Here is a 22,395-nt window from a genome sequence, read left to right on the forward strand (position 1 = left end):
CAAAATGTTGAAAAGAGACCCTAAACAATTGAACTGGCAGATTCTGCTGCCTTTCATTTTAGGAATATATTGCTCTTAATCACTGTGCTATAAAAATAAAACTTTAAATGACTTAGGCAATAATTAGTACTTTATCTCTCACCATGTACACTCATTTTGCCCTTTTGATAAATACATTCATTTGTCTAAGGTGAAATTATGTATTGGAAATTACAGATGGTTTTGGTAAAAAAGGCTATATTGGACATTCTGCATTAATGTTTAAAATGCCACTGACAGTAAAAACTGCAATTAGGACAGGTTTGATAATAGCTCCCTGTACACGACTGAGCTTTGTGAGCTTTGTCAACTACGATGCAGAACTACTCTGTACAGCATCCACCATGGCTGCTTTGCATAACCGACTAGGGGAAAAGGGAGCAAGGGGAATGACTGTGCACAGAAAACTTTGCCACCTTCTGTGCCATGAGTAATAAAGTTTTTGGGTCCTGACCCTTGATTCAAATGACTCTGCCAGCATCCATGAAACTATGGTAGGTCAACTTCTCAGCCTGTAAGCAGAGTAAACTCTTAAATCCTTCCCAGTTCTTGACATGCATTGTTATTTTTAATATGATTTTTGAAAAAACAAATCCCAAAATGGTTTTATTAAATGTAATAGATACTTAGAAAGTATTTACTTATTAAATTTATCGGACTGCTAGAAACTGTTAAAATGCAGAATCTAAGTTTCAATACAGCAGATTTAATGATTCAAATTTTCTGAACGTGAGACTGTCTCATTTTAACTAGCACCTTAAGTGATTCTTAGACCCCGCAGAAATTTGAAAATCAATTATATCAGTAAATGGATGGCTAGCCTGCTTCCTCGCTTGTCACATAAACTAAACATATTTTTTATTAATTGAGTTATATGCAGCTTTAGTTTTATGAGAGACACTGCATCCTGATGGTTAAATTTTGGTTAATTATCCTAGAATATTATTTCCCACAATTTGGGGGAATATTTCTTATTTCTTCATATTCTCTACAGAATGTCTTTTGTCCCCCATTGTGTTAACAAAACTATTTGGTATCTGGCAGTACTTACGTAGGTTATTAGAAATCGGAAGATAAGGTGAAAATAAATGTGTCTGTTTTGTTATGTGTTTGATATGTTGATGAGGTATATATACAGAAATGCCCACTAGTTGTGACAATATATGTGTATGCGTGTGTATATCTATTTATCTATTCATCTACTATACCTTCAGCCTAGTTACCCACGTTCATATATACTTCCTTCATTTCATCGTCCTTTTCTGATTTTTTCTTATGAGTAGGATGTATAGAGGATATATAACTCTTTATTAGTGGTTTGGAATACATATACAAAAAGAAGTATGATCCTTTCCCTCAAGTAACTCATGATATGAAATGGTAACTATAAGAAGAAAACATAAACAAAAGGTAAAATTTAACTGCAGCGTTATGAATGGGGAAAGAGGATATATTTTCTTGGAAAAGTGTTTCTCAAAGAATGTGTTAGAGAGTGGCTTCTGGAAAGAAGGGATTAGTAAACCATGTTGTGTGCAGAGGCTAATAAATCCACCGAGAAAATGAAATATTTTCATTTTCCTAAACCCCGAACAGTTTTAGGAAAATGAAATATTTTCATTTTCCTAAACCCCGAACAGTTTTAGTAAATGATAGAACAACTGAAATACCTTTTATTCAATGGCTAATACCACAAGTGCAGAAAGTGAAGGAATGTAGCTCATATGGGCTTAACCATGTTCAACAAGTGAATATCATGTTCATGAATTGCTGAATTTCAAAAGCTGTTTTTACTTTTCCTTTATAAATCACAGTATAACTTGAATCTTCATCCATAGTAAATGGAAAGAAAAAAAATCAAAGTTCTTAAAATTTTTCACTTTAATAGAGAAATGACACTTTACCTTAGCTTCAAAGTAATGTGATGAGTTCCAAGCTCATATTGACACAGTGATGAGAGATAGAAGTAATAACTGGCCAAATTTGCTGGATATATTTGCACATTGGGAATAATGGGAAAAGCTTCTTATTACAGGAAGACAGTTATCAGCTTGAGGATAGCAGTGATTTACTGCAAGTTACTGCAAGGCAAGATGAAGAAAAATTCAATGATTTCCTTTATAATGCTTCATATTTAATCTTTCACATTTTTGACTTTATTAGTAATAGGATTAATATATCTATGAAATTTTTACTCGGATGAAATATCGGATATCCTTATTTTGGTGGTAGACTTCATGTTCCCATTTACTATGCTGACAGTCTTACATACAATAACGATCATCCTAATATTATACTATGTGCCAAGCATTGTGCTAAACACGTATCATTTGATTCTTTAATCTTCTCTAAGGAAGGGTATTTTGTTATACCCCTTTATATTTGTTTAAATGGGCCTAAGTAAAGCCTGAAGTCTGAGTGTGATGAGAGATGTTGTGGCTGGGAAAATTGACCTGTAATTCAGATAGTGTTATTGTAAAACAAAACAAAACAAAACAAAACAAACAAACAAAAACAACCAGGAATAATCTCAAGTGTCTTGCATCAATTATTTGTACTTGATGAATAGACAGGAACATACCCTGAGTCATCAAGACAGTGAAGAAAGGGATTATATGAAAATCCATGTGAGAATGGCAAAGCCAAGAGTCTAATACCTCATTCAAGGGCCATAGGGACTGGGAAGATTGCACCTCTGATAGGCTATATTGTTACTCAGTTTGAGAAATTGTCTCCTAAACAATTGAGTTTCATGTCCTTGTAATTACAGGTACTGTATTTTTTGTTTGTTCACATATTTCATCAATCACATCATCATCCTTTCATGACAACCATACATCTTCACTTTACAGATGAGAAAAACAAAGTTTAGAGATGTTAAAGAATTTACCAATATTATACAGCCTTTAGGTGACTCATGTAGGATACAGTCTAAGAACTGTCAGAGGACTGATTCTTAACTAGGATGCTTTACCACCTAAAATTATTTGTTTGCCAAAGGGAAACTCTACATATAAGGACTTCACCAACAGACCTACTGGCCAATATTGTGAAAGCTAACAGAGAGTTGTTCCTTAAACACATCTAGCCACATAACTATAATGAAGTTAATTAATAAGTAAGAAACAAAAGTAAATTGAGAAGTCAATTTTTTTTCTAATTTGTTCCTACTCAGTCGGTTTTATCTCTGGTGGCATGGGATAAGCAACCACGAGTTGCTGGCTCTTTCCCATAGTAGCGTTCTACTTTCCCTTTTTCTTTAATTAAAATTTATTAGGGGGGCAATGGTTAGTAACATTACATAGGTTTCAGGTCTACAATTCTGTAATACATCAGCTATATATATCACATTGTGTGTTCAGCACCCAGAGTCATGTACTCTTTTCTTGCTCTGTGTCTTTGGTGTAGCACATTTTGCCAGAAGGGCAGCATTAGCTGATCAATAAGAGCGGATTCAGATGGTTGGGAAAAAACAGTAGTGATGCTTCAGGTACAGCCCCAAATCAATAGGAAGTGAAATGGAATAGGAATTCTGAACAGAGTGAAATGAAGAGCAACTACTTACTGCAGCTAAATGACATCCTGTGTTGGATCAGTGTCTATGCTGGAGGCTGGTAGGCACCAAACGGAGGGGCTGGGAGATAAGTAGTTGACATGGTTGCACACGGAATATACCAAAGAGATGACTTCACGTGAGTGGGTAAATTAGATCTGTACACGTATGAACTGTCCGAGTCAGGAAAATGTTTCGTTCTTGAGTTTTTGAGTAAATTCAAGAACATATTGGAAGGAATAACAGTTTTAATTTATGGCAAGATTTGTCAACCGTGGTATTATTGACATTTTGGGCTAGATAATTTTTGTTGTCAGAGACTGACCTCTACTCTCTACACACTAATAGTGCCACCCAGCCCTCATTATGAACATAAAATGTGTCCCCTGAGAAGTAAAATTGTCCCATTTGAGAACCACTGACTGATCAAATCTTTTTTTTTTTTTTTTTTTTACTTGACTTGTAACATGTTCATGAATGATTTTTTCTTTCCTGGTATGATTCTTAGATAGATAGAAATGAAAGTTCTATGTTCATGCATCTCAAGAAGTAAAGTATATTTTTCCATCAACAATAATCTAATTTAGGAGTAAGTCAAAATACTTCGGATTCCTCTCTACTTTATTGTGTTTTGAGTAGATATGTTAGTTTCACTTGAAAACTACATGACAGTAATCAGTAGTTTTCTTATTTCTGGAAAACATCAGTGCATGTAGGAAAGAGTATGTATGTGTAGGAATCACTCTTTAAAAGGGAAAAGAGAGAGATCACTCTGTCTCTGGTGTACCATTCTCGCCATTCAAACCTTGGCTGAATTGTTAGATGAGATTCTTTGTTTCTAATATACTGTGCAAAAAATGCTGATTCTAAGTATGTATTATCTAGAAATGGTTTCACTCCCCTTAAATGGCACTTTTCTATTATGAGAACCCTTCTTGCCAGCTTCTATAAGCTGTATTTACTTCCCTGTTGTTCTGCAAAAGTTATATCTGAGCTACCTCTTTGCAAAGGGTGTTTCCTTCCACTTTTGGCTAGGTAATTCAAATTACTGATGTGATCTGAGTTAAAACCAGGTATACACTTGAGCTAAAATATGGATTCCATGGAAAATACCTCTAATCATTTTCTTTATTGGCAGTCATTCCTTGGATAAGATGAGCAGAACTTAACTGTTTAGTCACATCATATCTATTAGTATATTCTGTAGTATACTTTCTGGGCTGCTGTTATTTGGGACATCTGTCAGTCTACTTTGTGTGAGGACACACAAAACGGTTTTGCATAGAGTCCTTTGGCTTTTGAAAAGAGAAAACATCTTGAATACAGAGAGAATTCCAATGATTCAGTTGTAAGTAGCTTGTTGAAATATGGGAGTTTTGCTATTTCACATTATTTTTTACTTCTTTTGGGTTATACTAAGCAGTACAAATATTATGCCTGGTTTTATACAAGAACTGTACATGGTTTAAAAAGATTATTATTGTGATAGACCACGATTATTTCTTGTGAGACCGATAGAAGAAGAGATGTAATAAGGACTGCTGCAACTTTATGCAGTTCTTCCCCTCTCAGGTATGAACTTGGAAAGGACAGGGACTGGGTCATATGATGAAAGGAAGAAGGAAGAATCTACAATAGGATGTTTTGAAATATTCTGGACACTGGAATGTTGTAGAATTTTGTTTACTTACCATGCTCAGAGCATGCATTGTTAGTAATGCCACATTCTTTAAAAATTGTCTGAGCTATTGTGTATTGAAATGAAATGATTGCACAGCAGTGGGTATAAGAAATCTTGTGACCTCTTTATCCATTCTTCATTCAATACACACAAATTCAATAAATAAATACTAACTGCCAGAATCAGAGTTTCCACGACTCCCGTTTACCTACGGAGTTCCGGTTGCGGGGCTAATTTCCTACCACTTATCTCTATGCCCAGTCAGTTTATTCCCAGCTTTCAGAGAAAAAAAATATATTTTAAGAGAAAACATGTAAGGATCTTTGGAGTCTAAATGTATTAAATATGTCTATGAAGAGGCATGGTATCTCAGACCCACTTAGATATGTACAGGAAAATGCCCTCACTAAAGTAGTAAAAGTACTTTGGGGAGCTTATTTTGTATTGACAAGGCTTTCAGCAACATGATCCAGTCGAAAACACCCTAATGTTGTGCAGTACACTACTTTTCTGTCAGTAAAATTTCCTATATAAATATATCCTATGGAATATTGAAGACCCAATATTTACATTACAATGTTTCATCAGTTGTTCATAGTACTGGAGAAAACCAGTAAAAGTTATTTTTTTACACAAATTCTGCAAATAAAATATTACCCCTGGTTCTGAAACATATAGCTTGTAAATTCAACATGTACAACTATTTCTTAGCACAGAGAATTGAAATTTATTTGATGGCCATGTATTTTTTCCTTCATGTTTTGTCTGTACTTTAACTTTGTGCCTAAACACTAATCAAGGTTGTTACAAGTTTTGTTTCAGGTTTTGCTTTTCTTTCCAGAGCATTAAAAAATTTTATTCTTGCCTATTATGTGAAACATTCGAAATTCTGATAATGGGTCACTTTATACAACTTTGCGACACATGCCTTCTTTGGTCCCTAACAAGTATATGCATTCTGGGTTGCCTTATTTTACACAGTTTTACATTACACTGATTAATTTTTAATCACCTAATTAACCTTCCTAAAATACTGCTTATTATGTCATTTACCTCTTCAAAAACATTCACTACACCTTCATGCGATTTAAAATTCTACACTCTAAATTAGCAGGGAAAGACAGAACATAAACAACTTTCATGCACAATATTCTCTTGCTCCATCTCCTTGTGAACATCCTGCTCCCCCTTAGCAAGAAACCATAATACTACCAGTTCCCAAAATAGGCCCCGCAAATATATACCTACTTATTTATAATACCTGGGATGCATTTCTGACTTTGCAGTAATTCAAATTATATTCATTCTGGAGGAGTTAATAAAGATCATATCTCCATATTTGATCTTTCTCTCTTTTTCCCATTTCACCCAATCCCCTCCTTTTCCCATTTATCTTCAGTAAATGTTTGTCCAACAATTAATTTATGTCAGACATAGGCCAGGTTCTAGGAAAACAGCTACGAATACTTTGATCAATTCTTGCTCCCATAGAACTTACAGTCTAAACGGTGATAGGTATTAAACAAATAAGTGCACAATGTATGTGTGTATGCATACATTAGGACAACTGCTTAAAGAAAAATTATAGGGTGTGTTTGTGTTGACATTTTACAATATTATAACTTGATTTAAATTGTGGGGTGTGAGAAAGGCTTAAAAGAATGTTATGGGGACTGAGTTATAGCTGTCAGACAAAAAAATGAAGGGAAGGACGTTCCAGGCAGGAGCTAAAACATGAACGAGCTAAAGGCCCTGAGGAAGGAGAGAGCTGTTTAAAATGATTAGTGTTGCTAGAAACTCAATGATTGAGAGGAAAATTGTCCGAGAAGAAATTAGAGAGGTAGGTACAGCTAGAAAATTCAGGGTCATATAGACCATTACAAGAATTTGTATCTTCCTGAAATTCAGTAGGAAGATATTAAAGGAAAAGAGGATGTCAATGGCATGAATAAATTTGCATTTTAAAAGGATTTTTAAAAGGATTTCTATAACTCTTTTTCTGGTATGTGTGGGAAGGTACAAAAGAGTAAATGCAGTAACTCTGGGTGGATGTAGTGGTGACTTTAACTAGAGGGATGGAGGTAGAGAGAAGTGAGCTGAATGATGGCAGAATAACAAATAGTGATGGATTAAATGGCTAGGAGTGAGAAAGAGGAAAGTCTCAAGGAAAATTCCAAATTTTCTATATAGTCTTCATTCATTCATTCATTCCTTCAACAATTATTACAGAAATTGTTAAGAATAATTGAAAACCAGAACGATGCAATTATAGTGAGTTCAGTTAGCAAAAAAAAAAAGAGAGAAATATGTGTATATATATATTACATACACATAATATATGTATGTATTATGTGTGTATATATATATATGTGTATATATATGTGTGTGTATATATATATATATATACATATATATATATATATGTATATATATATATATATACACACATATATATATATATGACTGAGATACCTGTAATATAGTTATGGAGTTAGACATATGATTACTCTGAAAAGAACTTTAGGTTTAAGTATAAGAGTTGTTCACATAAAGATGGTATGTAAAGTCATGGGAATGGATGAGATCTCTTAGGGAGAGTGAAATGAATCTAGACCAGGCTAAGTAAACGTGAACATTTAAATAGACAAGTATCAGCAAAGGGGATTGAGTTGTAGTGACCAGAGAAGCAGGAGAACAACCAGGGACTTGAGGGACAAATAACAAAAGATGATGGAATTCATTCAAGATGGGAGTGCTTAAGCCATAAAAAGTTTCTTAAAGTAAAAAATACATGAAGTGACAAGGTCCATTTGCCTTAACAAATTAAAGGTCTTCAAGAGGAGCAAAAGCCATGCAGGAGTGAGTTGGTGAGTAAGGGGGAAGTGAGAAATTGAAACAATCAAAGACAGCATTTCCTTAGAAAGTTCTGTTTCACTCTTAGGAAATATATTGTTGTAACACTTATTTTTCATTAAATCTCTTCTTGTGACACTTTTATATTATTGTTTTAGTAACTCATTTAATCTTACTTTTTAATTTTAATTACTAGTTTAGTTCTTATGCAAAAGGAAGTGGCTAGCGTAGGATTGTATATTTGATTTCTTTGAATCTCCTATTGTGTGTTCTCCATAAGAGTGAATGGATGAATGAATGAACAAATAAATAATGAAGACAGAAAGAACCAAAGAATGAAAAAGATTAACAAAGCTGGTATGGGAGATGTACTGACTCTTTTTAGCACAAGTTTTAGATTTTAACATTTCTGAAGTATGCCCAGTGAATGTAGGGAATTGCTCAGAATATTCAGAACAGTACATATACACAATCTATTGAATAGATTTCTTGGAGAAATCATTTGCTACCAACAATAGTATCTGCCAGTCAATCTTGATTTTGAGTGAAAACCACCTTCCTTATGGCTGGATATGGACTCACCTCAGCCTTATAGTTCTAACATATGGACCTTCCAACAAACACTCTATTGGAATACAGGAGACATCATCTCTGTAGCCAGGGAAGTTATCCCTTCTGCCTCTAATTGACTTCAGTCTGAGGCATGCAAATAGATCTACCCTAAGCCAACATCGCATTTCCATGTCTTCTCTTTTGACTACAACCTATTGGAACAGAACACAACTTGCAAAGGTCAGTGTATACATATGTAACCTCTACCATTACAAGCTTACCCCTTCTTTCATTTATCATAATGCAGCACAAAATGCATTCTTGTACTACTCCAAGAATTTTTCTATTTATCCACTGTTTTTATCACATAAACTTTACAGATGTAACTCTATCTATATAAACACAGTTCATGAATGTTGCTGAAATACAGCATAATGGCTGGAATGTATAATTAAATATGCTAATACAAGCCCTTTTGACCTTTTTTTTCTTATGCCAAATACATATCTTGTATCTATGTATTAAAATGAAAGGTGATGGGTCTGTATGGAAGTATTAAGACATGCTTTGGGAAATCTGGAACTGGTTGTTGACTGCCACTGATGTCTTTATAATTTGAGGCAAGTAAGTCACCTATGAACTCAACTATAATTTTTTTCTCAAATCAAGGAGGTTAAACCACATTAACTTTACAGTCTCTACTTCATCTTGAATTCTTTATTATTAAATCAAAATGAAAATATTAATATTTTAATGGGTTAGAGGTTATATTTGAAATTAATAAAATGAAAATAAATTGAAAATAATTGACCAATTTATTTAGATCTTAGCAATTTATATGTTTCATCTTACTGTCATTATATTTTGTGCATTATTGATTTTTCTATTTAAAAAATTAATTTTATAATATTTAAGGATGACTAACTGTAAAGCTGGTGCCCTATCTGTTTTCTCTTTGTGTGCAGAATTTGAGACTACTCTGAATTTATAAAGAAAATGATTTGCTTTGATAAAGCAGCTTTTCAAAAGAAAAAATATAGCTTTAGAATTTTTTTACACTCTATAGTAAGTATTTCTAACACCCATAAACTCATCTCAAGTAGGAAAAAAAAATGGTTGGTTATTTGAAAAATTGCTATTATTAAGTAAACTTCTTATGTGCAAGGCTTGACTCTTTACACGATGAAAGAATATATTTTTGAAATTCCATGCTTCTTTTAAAAATTGGTTCTAACTTGTAGATAATGATATCCTGGCCATAACTTTTCATACCAGAATTCATTCCCTGCTGTGTCTTATTCTTTATCTATACTATATGAAAGCATTTCAGAAAAATCAGATGGAAGATAAAAATGAATATTACTTCATCACAAATCCCAAACCATTCTGAATACTTTGTATTTCCATACACATGCTTGTAATATTCTTTTGATGTTGTAAATTCTTTGAAGGAATTTTAAATAGTATTATGTCACCAAACCATCAAGCATAACATGTAAGTTTTGTTATTTTTCATATTATTGTCCTGTACATGTCACCTGAATTTTTTTAAATGAAATTGGTCTGCCTTAAAATGTGCATGTTACTGAAGGAAAATATAGCCAAAGCTAATACAAAATGCCTAGCAACGTAAAAATAACATTTGGACTACATTAGAATGTATATTTTTTAATTTGGTATGACTGAACCAAACTATTTAAATTCATATAATGAAATAATATTGTGAAAAATGGACCAGTGAATCTAGGGAGATGCTCATGTGATCTGGTATCCTTGGGCCAGTAGTTCTCTCATGCTAACTACTTTGACAGGTATTCTGGTGGGGGCGGGGAGTGAAGTATACTATATGTCTACATACTGCATCACTTTTCTTCAACATTATTCTTATCTACTTGCATATTACTTATACCTTCTGGAGACCTCTACTTCCCATGGTTCCTTTCAAACCCTTTTCTTCAGAAGTAAACTGATAAACTAAATCATACCAAGGTTTAAATGACTAATAGCTTATAATGTTATACTTCAAATTATCTGGAAGCAATTACGACATGCAGTCTGGGTATATTTTGTGTAATAAGCTAATTCAGAATTAATGACCCATTAATATGTAATACACATAAAGGAATTGGCACAAAATTGAGAGTTTAGTGTCAACAAAACAATTGGGAAAGGGTATTTATCTAAACTTTTGACAGATAAAATGACAGCATAGTAATAGGCTTTGGCATTCAAAGACCCTGCATTACTACCTGAGCCATCTTGAATAAGCCAATTATTAATGAGAGCCTCAGTTTTCCATTTATAAAATGGAAGTGAGACATTTGGAACCAATCTTAATGTATCTTAACAAGGATAAATTAGGATAGTTTATGTGAAAATAATGTACAGCATTTAACATATATGACAGATGAGATTCTATAACTATATTTGTTACTCATAGTATCCTCCAAATTATACCAGGTATATAATTATGTATTGTCTTTATTCAGTGGTTAAACTTATTTCTAAAAGTGACTTGCCTTACATTATACTGATATAAAACAACAAATGATCAGTGTAAAAAACCACTGTATTTTTTATTTGACTTTTTCCTCAGGTTATTGTGTAGATTAAATAAATAATGTCTCCCTTTTAGAAGTCTCCCAGCAGAGTTTATGGGGTAAAATCGCTCATAAGGTAGAATCATTTAGCCAGGATTTAGAACTCAGATTGTTTAATCATGTTAACAAGTACTAGAAAACAAGAGGAATGAATAATAGGCTAGATTCTTTATCAATTTTTATATGTACTTTTTTCATGAACTGGATATAACAAATATTTCTATCTTATAAAGCCACAGCAATTGTATATAAAGACTTTGAATTATTCACACAAAAGACATTATGTGAATATAAGAATTTTTGTGATTTTTTTTTTTTAATACTGCTTCCATTTAAGAAACTTTGCTCCATCTAATATGTGTTAGGTATTGGGAATCTGGGTGTTTAGCCGAGAGACTCATTTTTCATGTTGCTGCTGTAGTAAACCACTGCAAATATCCATTACTGTGCCTTCGTATACAAACATGTAAGAATTATCTCCTACTCATTTCTCTTAGGCATATAAATTTAGTTTAAGCCCTCACTTATCCTTTTCATTTAGAAATCACACTTTTCTGGAATGTCAGTTGTACAGAATTATACTTTCTTAGGTTTCTTCTGAAATGAGTTCTTAATTATATACCCCCATTGCTATTATAAGCAGTAATTGTCTGAAATTTTCACTTAAGTCTCCTTTTAACTAAGGAAAATTATTCACACAGAGTGGGTTACAATACACACACACACACACACACACACACACACACACACACACACACACACATTACTTTTAAAGATAACTCATTATTGTTCTTCAGGATTAGTCCTGTCCAGAGTTTATTTACTCTAGTTATAATCAGAATAGTCAATCAGATGCCTAGTGGCTTATGAGAAAACTGTTGCACATTTGACTTTTCTTGTGAGGGAAGGGAGATGCCTTGGCTTTTCTCCCTTTGGAACTCTGCCGTCAGCTGAACTTATTAGCATTCACCTTACTTATCTTGTGCAAGTCCTCTAACCCTGGTTGAATCCTAAGTGCCCACCAGGAGGATTTAGTATCCCCTAAAGAATTTAGAAGTGAGGTTGAGCTAGAAGAAATAATTTAACTCCAGACAATTTCCTCTTGGTAATTTGTGCAATCTGAAAAAAAATAGGCCCTGTCTGACAGAATCTTTGAATGTTTCTTTTTGGTTATTACCTGAACTTATTACAAGGCTTCCTGCTTGCAAAGCAGTAACTACTTCTGTATACAATCTCTCTGCGGTAGTGTTTCTTAGACCTTTAACAAAATTCTTTATCACTGAAAACAGATTCAACTTCTTAGGATACAAACAGATGCAGCAACATGCCAAAATCCACAGAATGTCCTGGTATTTATAACTGCTTTACAAACCCTATTTTTCAGTGATGACAGAAAAAGGACAGTTTGTAATTTTTAATAAATGTGGTTTGAGCTTATACTGACACTTCAATGGCTGCCATTGAGAAAGAGGCACATTTCAGGTCTACCAATTTACTTCACAACAATATATTAATATTAGGTAGCAAAAAATCAAAAGGGGCATTTGTTTTTTAAGTAGATCTTGACACTCCATTGATATTCCTTCGTTTCATAGATGTGCTGGGAAATTTATTTTTTAAGACCTTTGTTAGAGCGCTGAGTCAAGTGCTGCCTGATTAAACATATTGGAACCCTAATGCTTCCTTGGTTAGTCTGAATGAAGAAACCCTTCATTTTTATGCACCGTACTGTATGTTTTTTATTGCTGTTGTTGAGCAAGATTTATGTGTATACATGCTTCCAATGTTTGTTAGTACATTGCATTGGTTTAGCAAATGAGCTAATCCTTTAAAGGTAATCATTGTAAGGTCTCAGAAGAGTGTCTGGCCTATAGTAAGCATTATATGTGGTTCGAAAATAAAATAAAAATCATAAAAAGCTTAATTTTGCTCTCCTAATGGCTATAAATGATTTTTTAAAGGACAGCAGTTTGTGTACATGGCCTTTCTTTAAAATAAAGTACAGAATTAATCCCTTTTAACTGTCTGATTTAGGGCAGCATTATAGTTTAGGCCCGTGATGCTGAACTGGGGACAACTTTGCCCTCCAGGGGACATTGGAAATGTCTGGAGACAATTTTGGTTTTTGTAACTGGGTTTAGGTGTTACTGGAATTTTCAGGTAGAGGCAAAGATGCTGCTAAGCATCTTGCAATGCACATGGCAGCCCCCTAAAAAAGTAAATTACATAACCCCAAATTTAAATACTGCTGAAAAAATCCTGGCTTAGAGCTTAAGTTCTGAAATCCAAACGTTTGAGCTTCAATTCACATCCTGCTTTCCGCTAACCCTTGAATCCTGGTAAGTACTTAAATGTAAGGGTTCCATTTTCCTTGTCATTGAAATGGATATACTGAAATCCTCTAATGAGGATTGAAAGTAATAATACATAAAATATTGCACATATCTTGACACATTATAAATATTCACTAAATCTTAGCTATTATAAATAAAATCAGACATAAAGTGACTTGTCTGCCTTCTAATCATTTTTCTAAAATTCTAAAATTACACATCATATGCTTTTTTGAGTTTAGCATATTTAAGAATCCTTTCTCAACCTAGATCTTTCACCATTAGGTATCAGATAGACAACTAGGTCTTAAAAGCATTCATCACCACCTTATTGCATTTTGTTGTTGTTATACATCAATTTTGTTTCGTTTTGTTTAAGATTCAAGCCTTGCTTGAAATTTTAGAAAGGCAAAAAGCTCTCTCAAAAGTATAAATACTACTATTGTCTTTTCTTTTGCATGATTTTAAATTACTTTATACAAATCTAAATTCTCTGATTGGCTCATGGTTAAGTAAACTATAGACTGCCTTAAAACTAGATTGGAAACTACTGCGATGGAGTTTTACAAGAAAAGATTTTTATATGTCCTCCAATAGCAGATTCCATAGATAGTACAGCATTTGTTTGGAACATATAAAACCCATCCTCTAAAAGTAGGACAAGAGAAGTTCTTTTAAGGTGTATACCTCAATGAGAATGGGGGCTATGCACAGAACCCTTCCATTTAATTCTTTAAAATTTGTCACAGTGCTAATTTAACTTTTCTTTAAGAGAATTTACAAAGATCTTTAGAGATAGTATATTAAAGAGACCCTTATGATGATCTTCAGGGCTAGCTGAAAGAAAGACAATAATAGTAAATAAATGGAAAGATATCCCATCCTCATGGATTGGAAGAATTAATATTATTAAAATGTACATACTACCTAAAGGAATCCTATACCTGAATCTGTAGGATTATAGATTCAGTGTAATCCTATCAAAATTCTCATGGCGTTTTTCAAAGAAATAGACAAATATTTCTAAAATTTGTATGGAACTGCAAAAGATCCCAAATAGCCAAAACAATCTAGAGAAAGAAGAACGAACAAAGCCGGAGGTAATCATGCGCCCTGATTTCAAACTATACAACAAAGCTATAGTAATTAAAACAGTATGATATTGGCATCAAACAGACATACAGATCATTGGAACAGAATTGAGAGCCCAGAAATAAACCCAAAAATATAATGGGCTATTGATTTATGGTAAAGCAGCCAAGAACATACAATGGAGAACAGATAGTCTCTCCAATAAATGGTGTTGGGAAACTGAACCGTCACATGCAAAAGAATGAAAGTAGGGCACTATTTTATACCACACACAAAAATTAACTCAGTGTGAACAAAAGACTTACATGGTAAGACTTGAAACCATAAAATTCCTAGAAGAAAACATAAGCATTAATATCCTTGACATGTATCTTAGCAATGTTTTTGTGGATCTGATTCCAAAGGCAATAGAAATAAAAGCAAACATAAACAAACGGGACTACATCAAACTAAAAAACTGCTGCACAACAAAGGAAAGCATCATTAAAAAGGAAAGGCAACCTATTGAATGGCAGAAGATATTTTCAAATCACATATGTGATAAGGGGTTAATAGCCAAATTATACAAAGAACTCATCAACCCAACAACCAAAAAAAAAACCTGATTAAAAACTGAGCAGCATATTTGAATAGACATTTTTCCAAAGAAGATATACAAATGGCAAATAGGCACACGAAAAGGTGTTCAACATCACTGGTTACTAAGGAAATGTAAATCAAAACCACTACAAGGTATCACCTCACACCTGTTAGAAAGGCTATTATCAAAATGACAAGAAATAACAAATGTTCGAGAGGATGTAGAGAAAAAGGAAACACTGTACACTATTGCTGGAAATGTAAATTGGTACAGCCACTATGTAAATAGTTTTGAGATTCCTGAAAAAAATTAAGAATAGTGTTTTCATATAACCCAGCTATTCCACTTCTGTTTATTTATCCAAGGAATATGAGGATACTAATTTGAAAAGATATATGCACTCCTATGTTCATAGAAGCATTATTTACAATAACCAAGATATGGAAACAACCTAAGTGTACATCAATGGATGAATGAATAAAGAAGATATGGCACACACACACACACGTGCACACACACACACACACACACAAACACACAAACACACAATGGAATATTACTCAGCTATGAAAACAAATGAAATCCTGCCATTTGCAACAACATGGATGGACTTTGAGGGCATTAGGCTAAGTAACATAAGTCAGATGGAGAAAGACAAATAACAGATGATTTCATCATGTGTTAATTCTAAAAAAAAAAAACAAACAAATAAACAAACAAAAAAAACAGAACAAATGAATGAACAAAACAAAACAAAAATAGCTGATATTTACAGAGAACAGATTGGTGCTTACCAGGGGAAAAAGGGGTTAGGGAGTGAGTAAAATGAGTATAGGGTTTCAATTGTATGGTCATAAATAGTAACTAGACTTTTGGTGATCATTTTTGTGTGTATACAGATGTCTATTTATAATATCGTGCATATTGTGCACCTGAAACATTTGTTATATACCTCAGTAAACAAAGAATGTGGACATACTTACATTTAAGATTTATGTATACATTTTTACATCTTACTCAGTGAGTAACAGTATTTGTACATACCTTTATTTAGAGCACTTTTCATATATTTAGTGTATATCATAGTACATAGAGATGGATTTGACATTACAGTGTTGAAAATTTTTATTATTCTGCCATTAGGTATGTATCGATGTATTTGTAATAATAAATTAATATATGTATTATATAGTTTGTTCTGTCATTCATTTATTGTACTGCCTCAACTCATGCTTCGTTATTCATTTTCTGCACTAATGAAGTGACCTGCTCAATTAATCTTCAGGTTACTAGGCCAGTGTCAAATGGGTCACAGTCATTTGTTGAGTCTATATTTTAAGTAATACATTGCAACTATTGCTAAAGAACCAGAAATTATTCTTTTTATAAATTAGAGAAGATTCTGATTCCCTCCATTTGCATTTATGAATGCAAAATTTATGTAAATAGAGGATAGGAGTTTAGTTAAAGATAGTTTAATTGGAGTATCTTCATATCCCAGGTTTTGGCTATGTCCTGATGACACATGGGGAAAAAGGGGATTAAGAACTGCTGCTGTACCATAACTCCCCTTTCAATTCATGTTCTACATATTAATGAAATGCACTTAGAGCTATCAAAGTACAATAAAAAAATGTAACATTACTTGAATATTCTAGAATAAATTACTTTGCTTTTTTTTCAGTCTAGATAGAAGTATTCAAAGTGGTTTAGCTTCTAAAGAATGAAATGTTCATACCAAAGTAATTTCTAGGTCTATTGGTCACTTTGTTTTATTACTGTAATAATTTTTATTGTTGCTGTCATCAAGGTAACTGTGTTCCAGACATAATTTTAGGCATTTTATATACATAGATGAGGGAATTGGTGACTTAGGAAGAGTAAGTAACTTGCCATGGTCACCTAGCTAGAAAGTGTTTGATTCTGGTTGATTCTTGTAGCAACCGGATAGAAAACTTTAAGCTACCTGATGGAAACAGCCAGTTCTTTTATGAACAGCATTGTTTTCCATCATATAATGCAGTGTCTTGCCCTCAATAGTGGTCAATAAATATTTATCAAATCAATTCATATATGTCTGACCTCAAACCCATGCCATTAACCCCTATGCTATGCAATCTCCCATGCACACGATCCATGAGCTCTGGACTTAATGGTGAACATCACAGAGAACAAAAAAAGAGAAAACGTCTAAGACGTCAAAAGCAATCTATGCCAAATAAATAGAAACGGGTAATTCATACATTTGTCTTTAAAAATTGAGAGTGAGATCCTTGATTTTGTTTATTTTTATGGTGAATCCACATGTACCTTGCAGGTATCATGATACTATACCAGAGAAAGAACACTGAGGATGCCTGTGGATTCAGTTGATTGCTTTAATATACTTTTTTTAAAACTGTATTTAATATAATATCCCAGGAGGGTTAAAATAATCATATGCAGAATATAATGGATATTTCCTCAAATGTAACCTAATGGAAATGAATCACCACCAGACTCCTCTACTTTCCTAGGCAACATCTATAGAAATAGAAATGAAAAATAAACATTCCACTGGTAATAATCATGACAAATTTACTCATGTCTCTTTTGTCCTGAAACATTTATTTTCTAAGAATATTTCACAAATTACACCCATGATGTGTCTACCATTTGGATGCAGATATTAAGCACAGTGTTGATTTGGAGTCTGTCAGTAACTCATTCAATAGTTAGGTAAGCATCTTACAGAAGGCACAAAGATGAAAAGAAACTAGAAGCTCACATTTCTAAGGAGGTCCAAATATCGAGAGTATTAAAAAAGAATCAAGAAGAAGTAAGCTAGAAAAGTCCCTGAACAATGAAAATTGAATCCAAATTAGTTTATTCCTTTTACTCCCAGGAAAAATCCCTGAAACATCGCCTGTAAATCATGAAATGCTTTCTTTATACACCAGCTCACCAGCCTGACTACCGCTACTCCAAATCTATGGGAGACTTAAAATGGCATATTAGAAGTAAGAGAGAGTGCTATCAGTAAGAACATAGTAAAAACTAGAATGACCATTTAAAAATCAAGACAATTAAAAAAACGGCATAAGTAAAACACCTCAATCTGAAATGACTGAGTATATGGACACCCTAATGACACCCCCAATAGACCTTAGTTTTGCAGACAATCAGGGAGATTCCTTTCAGTAATGACAATCTTGAAGCATCAATTTAAATTACAATGTCGTGCTGCATGTAACTTATTTTAGACAAATGTGACATATTTCAGAACTATTCCCATGGGCATACTGGGAGGTAGAATGTACTGGTGGTTAATCATGCAGATTGTCTGCCCACACTGGCTGTAGGATGCAGGCTCACTGGGCTTCAGTTTGCCAGTCTGTATAATAAGGATAATAGAAGCTGCTTCAAAAGATTCTAGTGAGGATTAAATATGTTAAGGCATTAAAAGAATGCTTAATATATAATATACACTCAATAAATAGTATATATTGTTATCTCTAGCAGATAAACATTATTTGGAAACTACTTATTAAATGCTTAATATGTGCCTGAGAGTTGGGTCAGGAGGATTGAGCGCATATAAGAGAGTGGATGGATCACTAGAGGTTCCTTTTTTTTTGCGGTATATCGACAAGGACTTCATTTAAAGAGGTATGAGGAGAAGAGGGAAAGAAAGATAACTTCCAGGTGTTGGCCTCATAGCTTCCTTCTCAATAAATGGCAGCACTGTCTGGGGAAGAATAGGTTTCAGAGTCAAAATCAAGTTGGTTCGTTTGGTTTTGTTTTATGTCACATTAGTGATATTAATTAATCAAAGTGATGACTTCTGGATAAGCAAATTGGGGCTCAAAATAGAGATCAGGTTTGGAGAAATGACTTTCCAGGGAACAATGAAAAGATGGGCATTTGAAACTATACTGTTTATACGTCAAGTACGCAGAAATTTTCACTGGCTCCTTCAGCATGTTTTGTACTAACCTACTACCATCTGCTCTACTCTATTCTTTCTCTTCCGTTTTCTCCTCCTTCTTTGTGTTAGCAATAAATCCTCCACTTCTGCCATCAGAGCAATAAGCCAGCTAGTCAGTTTCTAGCTCAATGTGTTTTTCTAAACCAAGACAGTTCTCTCTTCAAGAGGAATTCTGGTGCCAGCTTGTAATCTTGATACCACCCCCCCACACACAGGCAAAGCATGATTCAATGGGCTATGTCTTGTTTCTATCATTAGAGTATAAACTTCTTGTGAGAAAGAAATGACATATTGTTGTGGAACTTATTTGGATTAATATAAAGTGCATCCAAAACTCTAAATGAAACACATGCTGCAAGTTCTTCTAAGTGCTCTATTGTTCCCTTTAGGTTATTGTAGTGACTTTGTTTTTAGTTCCTTAAATTTCTAGGTTACTATTTTACTGATACAATTAATGATATTGATAATTCTAAAATTCTCTGAGCACGTACTTAAGTATATATAGCATATTAAATCCAACAAAAATTTAATAACTTATGGTATACATGTTCATTACTTATTAAAATAATCTGTATTCTCAGATAAAACTACAGAACACAAATTTAGGAAGTTAAACAAATTTCAAAATGTATGAGTATTTTAGTTCAGTGATAGAAACAAATAGGCTATCAAGCCATAAAAAGACATGGAGAAACCTTAAATGCATATTACCAAGTAAAAGCAGCCGATCTGAAAAGGCTATGTACTGTATAATTCCAACTATACAACATTCTGGAAAAGATAAAATTAGGGAGACAGTAAAAAGATCAGTGGTTGCCAGGTGTAGGAGGAGGGGAGAGATGAATAGGCAGGGCACAGGGGACTTTAGGGCAAAGAAAATATGATATTATTATAATGAACAAATGCCATTGTCATTTTGTCCAAATCCATAGAATATACAGTTCCAACAGTGAACTGTAATGCAAATTATGGGTTTGGGTGGTTATGAGGTGTCAATGTAGGTTCATCCTTGGCAAAAAGTGTACCTCTGTAGTGAGTGATGTTGATTGGGGGGGAGGTTATGAATATGTGGGGTCAGGGGGTACATGGAAAATTTTTACCTCTCTCTCAATTTTGTTGTAAACCTAAAACTCCTCTGAAAATGAAGTCTGTAAAACACTGCCCTTTAGAGTAACTTCACTATTTAATCACTATTGGTAGTAGTGTTGCCCTGAGTAATTTAATCTCATGGGGAATTCCATTGATTTAAGGCTTGTTGAAAATGTAGGGGTTTGCACAGATAATGTGAATATATAACGCTGTATTCTATGTATGCTATGAATGTATTTTTAAAGACATCGTTTTCTTGCTGTGTCCTTACCACAGGCTACATATCGAAATCGAATTGCGAGCCAAAATCTCAGCACAAGGGACAGAAAAGCAATGCATACTCCCACCGAGGACCGTTTTAGATACTCATCAGCTGACCAGACAAGCCCCTACAAAAGCAAGACCTGTCAACTATCAAGTCTATGCTTAAGTAATTTCTTGAAGGACAAGGAACTAGTGGAAGTTATCAAACACTCAAGAGGAACTTACGAAACCCTCACTTCAGAGGTCACCCAGAACTTACGGGCCACTGTCAGCCAGAACTCTCTGAAGCCAACACCTAAAACTGAAGGGCTCCCCACTTTCTCAGAGAAACCAAAAGACCAAGCGGCTGTGTCCCGACAGCATTCAACCTTCACGGGCAGGTTCGGACAGCCTCCAAGAGGGCCAATCTCTTTACACATGTACAGCAGAAAGAATGTTTTTCTCCATCACAATTTACACACCACTGAACTGCAGACTCTCGGCCAGCAGGATGGGTAACTAAATCACCCTCTTCTTGTCTCTGGGTAGGATAAAGATGGTTAGTGTTTCTCGTGCATAGCTCATATTTAAATTGTCATGTACTTCTTATGTTTTATGTTTAGTTATAAACAAAGAATTGTGCACTTTTTATTTTTTTTACTTTTTTATTTTTTTAGAATGAGGCTTTCAAGCATGTTCATTGAATTTGGTTTAATAGCCTTGAAGATTTTGTTACATGTGTATGTATAATAAATGGGACCATCTTGCTAGTTTATATAGTCCATAATTTATTTTTTATCTTTATCAGTCACTGATATGCATTGGAGTTTCAGAAAGTAATAACAAATAGCACTCTGTTCACTTAATGATGTTGCTGTGAAAATAGATGTGAGGAATAAGTAGATAAAGGGATTGTAAAGAATGTTAAATTACATAGTTAATAGAAGAAAAAGAGAAGAGGGAATTTAAAGTCTTATATTTGGTGGTGTATTTATTTGAAGAATGAAATTTGCTTGCATGTAACCTAGAGATACGTTTGTCTCTCTACTACATACATTCAAACTTACCTCACCATACTATTAATGGGGGAAAGGCTATTTCTTTTATCCTCTAAATGGTTAGTTCACACTAGTTCACAAAGGATATCAGACTGAGTAATTGCTAGCCAAATAGAGAATGACAGCTCTGATCTCCAAAAAAATTTGCTTTTAGTTTTTGCTGTTGATATTGAAGGACAATGACATAACACAGTGAAGTGGTAAAGTTGGCTGAATTTTGTCAAATGATACATAGAGATAACATTCTTGCTCTTTGAGTCATGGCAATATCAGCATATTTTTAAAAATTTGAAGGATGGAACATTATATGAATATTATTTTACTTCACTCTCCTTGTATTTTTTTAAATTGTCAATTGCTTTATGTATGTTCACTTTCACTCTATATACAGTGACTCAGACATGATGAATTGAGGAACAGAAAGTCAGTTTCTTGGTAACTGAGTATATACTATTCTGACTAGTTAGTCATCTAAATTTGGAAGAAAAGTAAAATACATATGAACTTTGGCAATTTAATCTTAGAACTAAATCCCTAACAAGAATGTTTAAAACTCATTTGATGGCAAATATTTCTCTTTAGCAAATAAGGCCTATTATGTTTTATACTTAAGTGCACATGGGATTGATTGATCAATAAATCTAAATAAAATTTTTCACGTTTAATTAATAACAGAGCTGTATGCCGCCATAGAAATAAATAAATAAATAAATAAATAAATAAATAAATAAATAAATAAATAAATAAATTTCAAACAA

General features: G+C 33.6%; 1 protein-coding gene across 2 annotated transcripts in view; it reads left to right on the forward strand.

Annotated features, from left to right (window-relative positions):
- Positions 1 to 21,803, forward strand: part of CCSER1 (coiled-coil serine rich protein 1) — a 1,122,560-nt gene extending 1,100,757 nt beyond the window's left edge. For both annotated transcript variants that reach the window (XM_033105324.1, XM_033105323.1), the window contains one exon: positions 20,613 to 21,803. In XM_033105324.1, the coding sequence (XP_032961215.1) occupies positions 20,613 to 21,098 (486 nt within the window). In that variant the 3' untranslated portion in view covers positions 21,099 to 21,803. The remainder of the gene's footprint in view (positions 1 to 20,612) is intronic.
- The last annotated feature ends 592 nt before the right edge of the window (positions 21,804 to 22,395 follow it).

This window comes from Rhinolophus ferrumequinum, chromosome 5 (assembly GCF_004115265.2).
Source record: "Rhinolophus ferrumequinum isolate MPI-CBG mRhiFer1 chromosome 5, mRhiFer1_v1.p, whole genome shotgun sequence".
NCBI lineage: Eukaryota > Metazoa > Chordata > Mammalia > Chiroptera > Rhinolophidae > Rhinolophus > Rhinolophus ferrumequinum.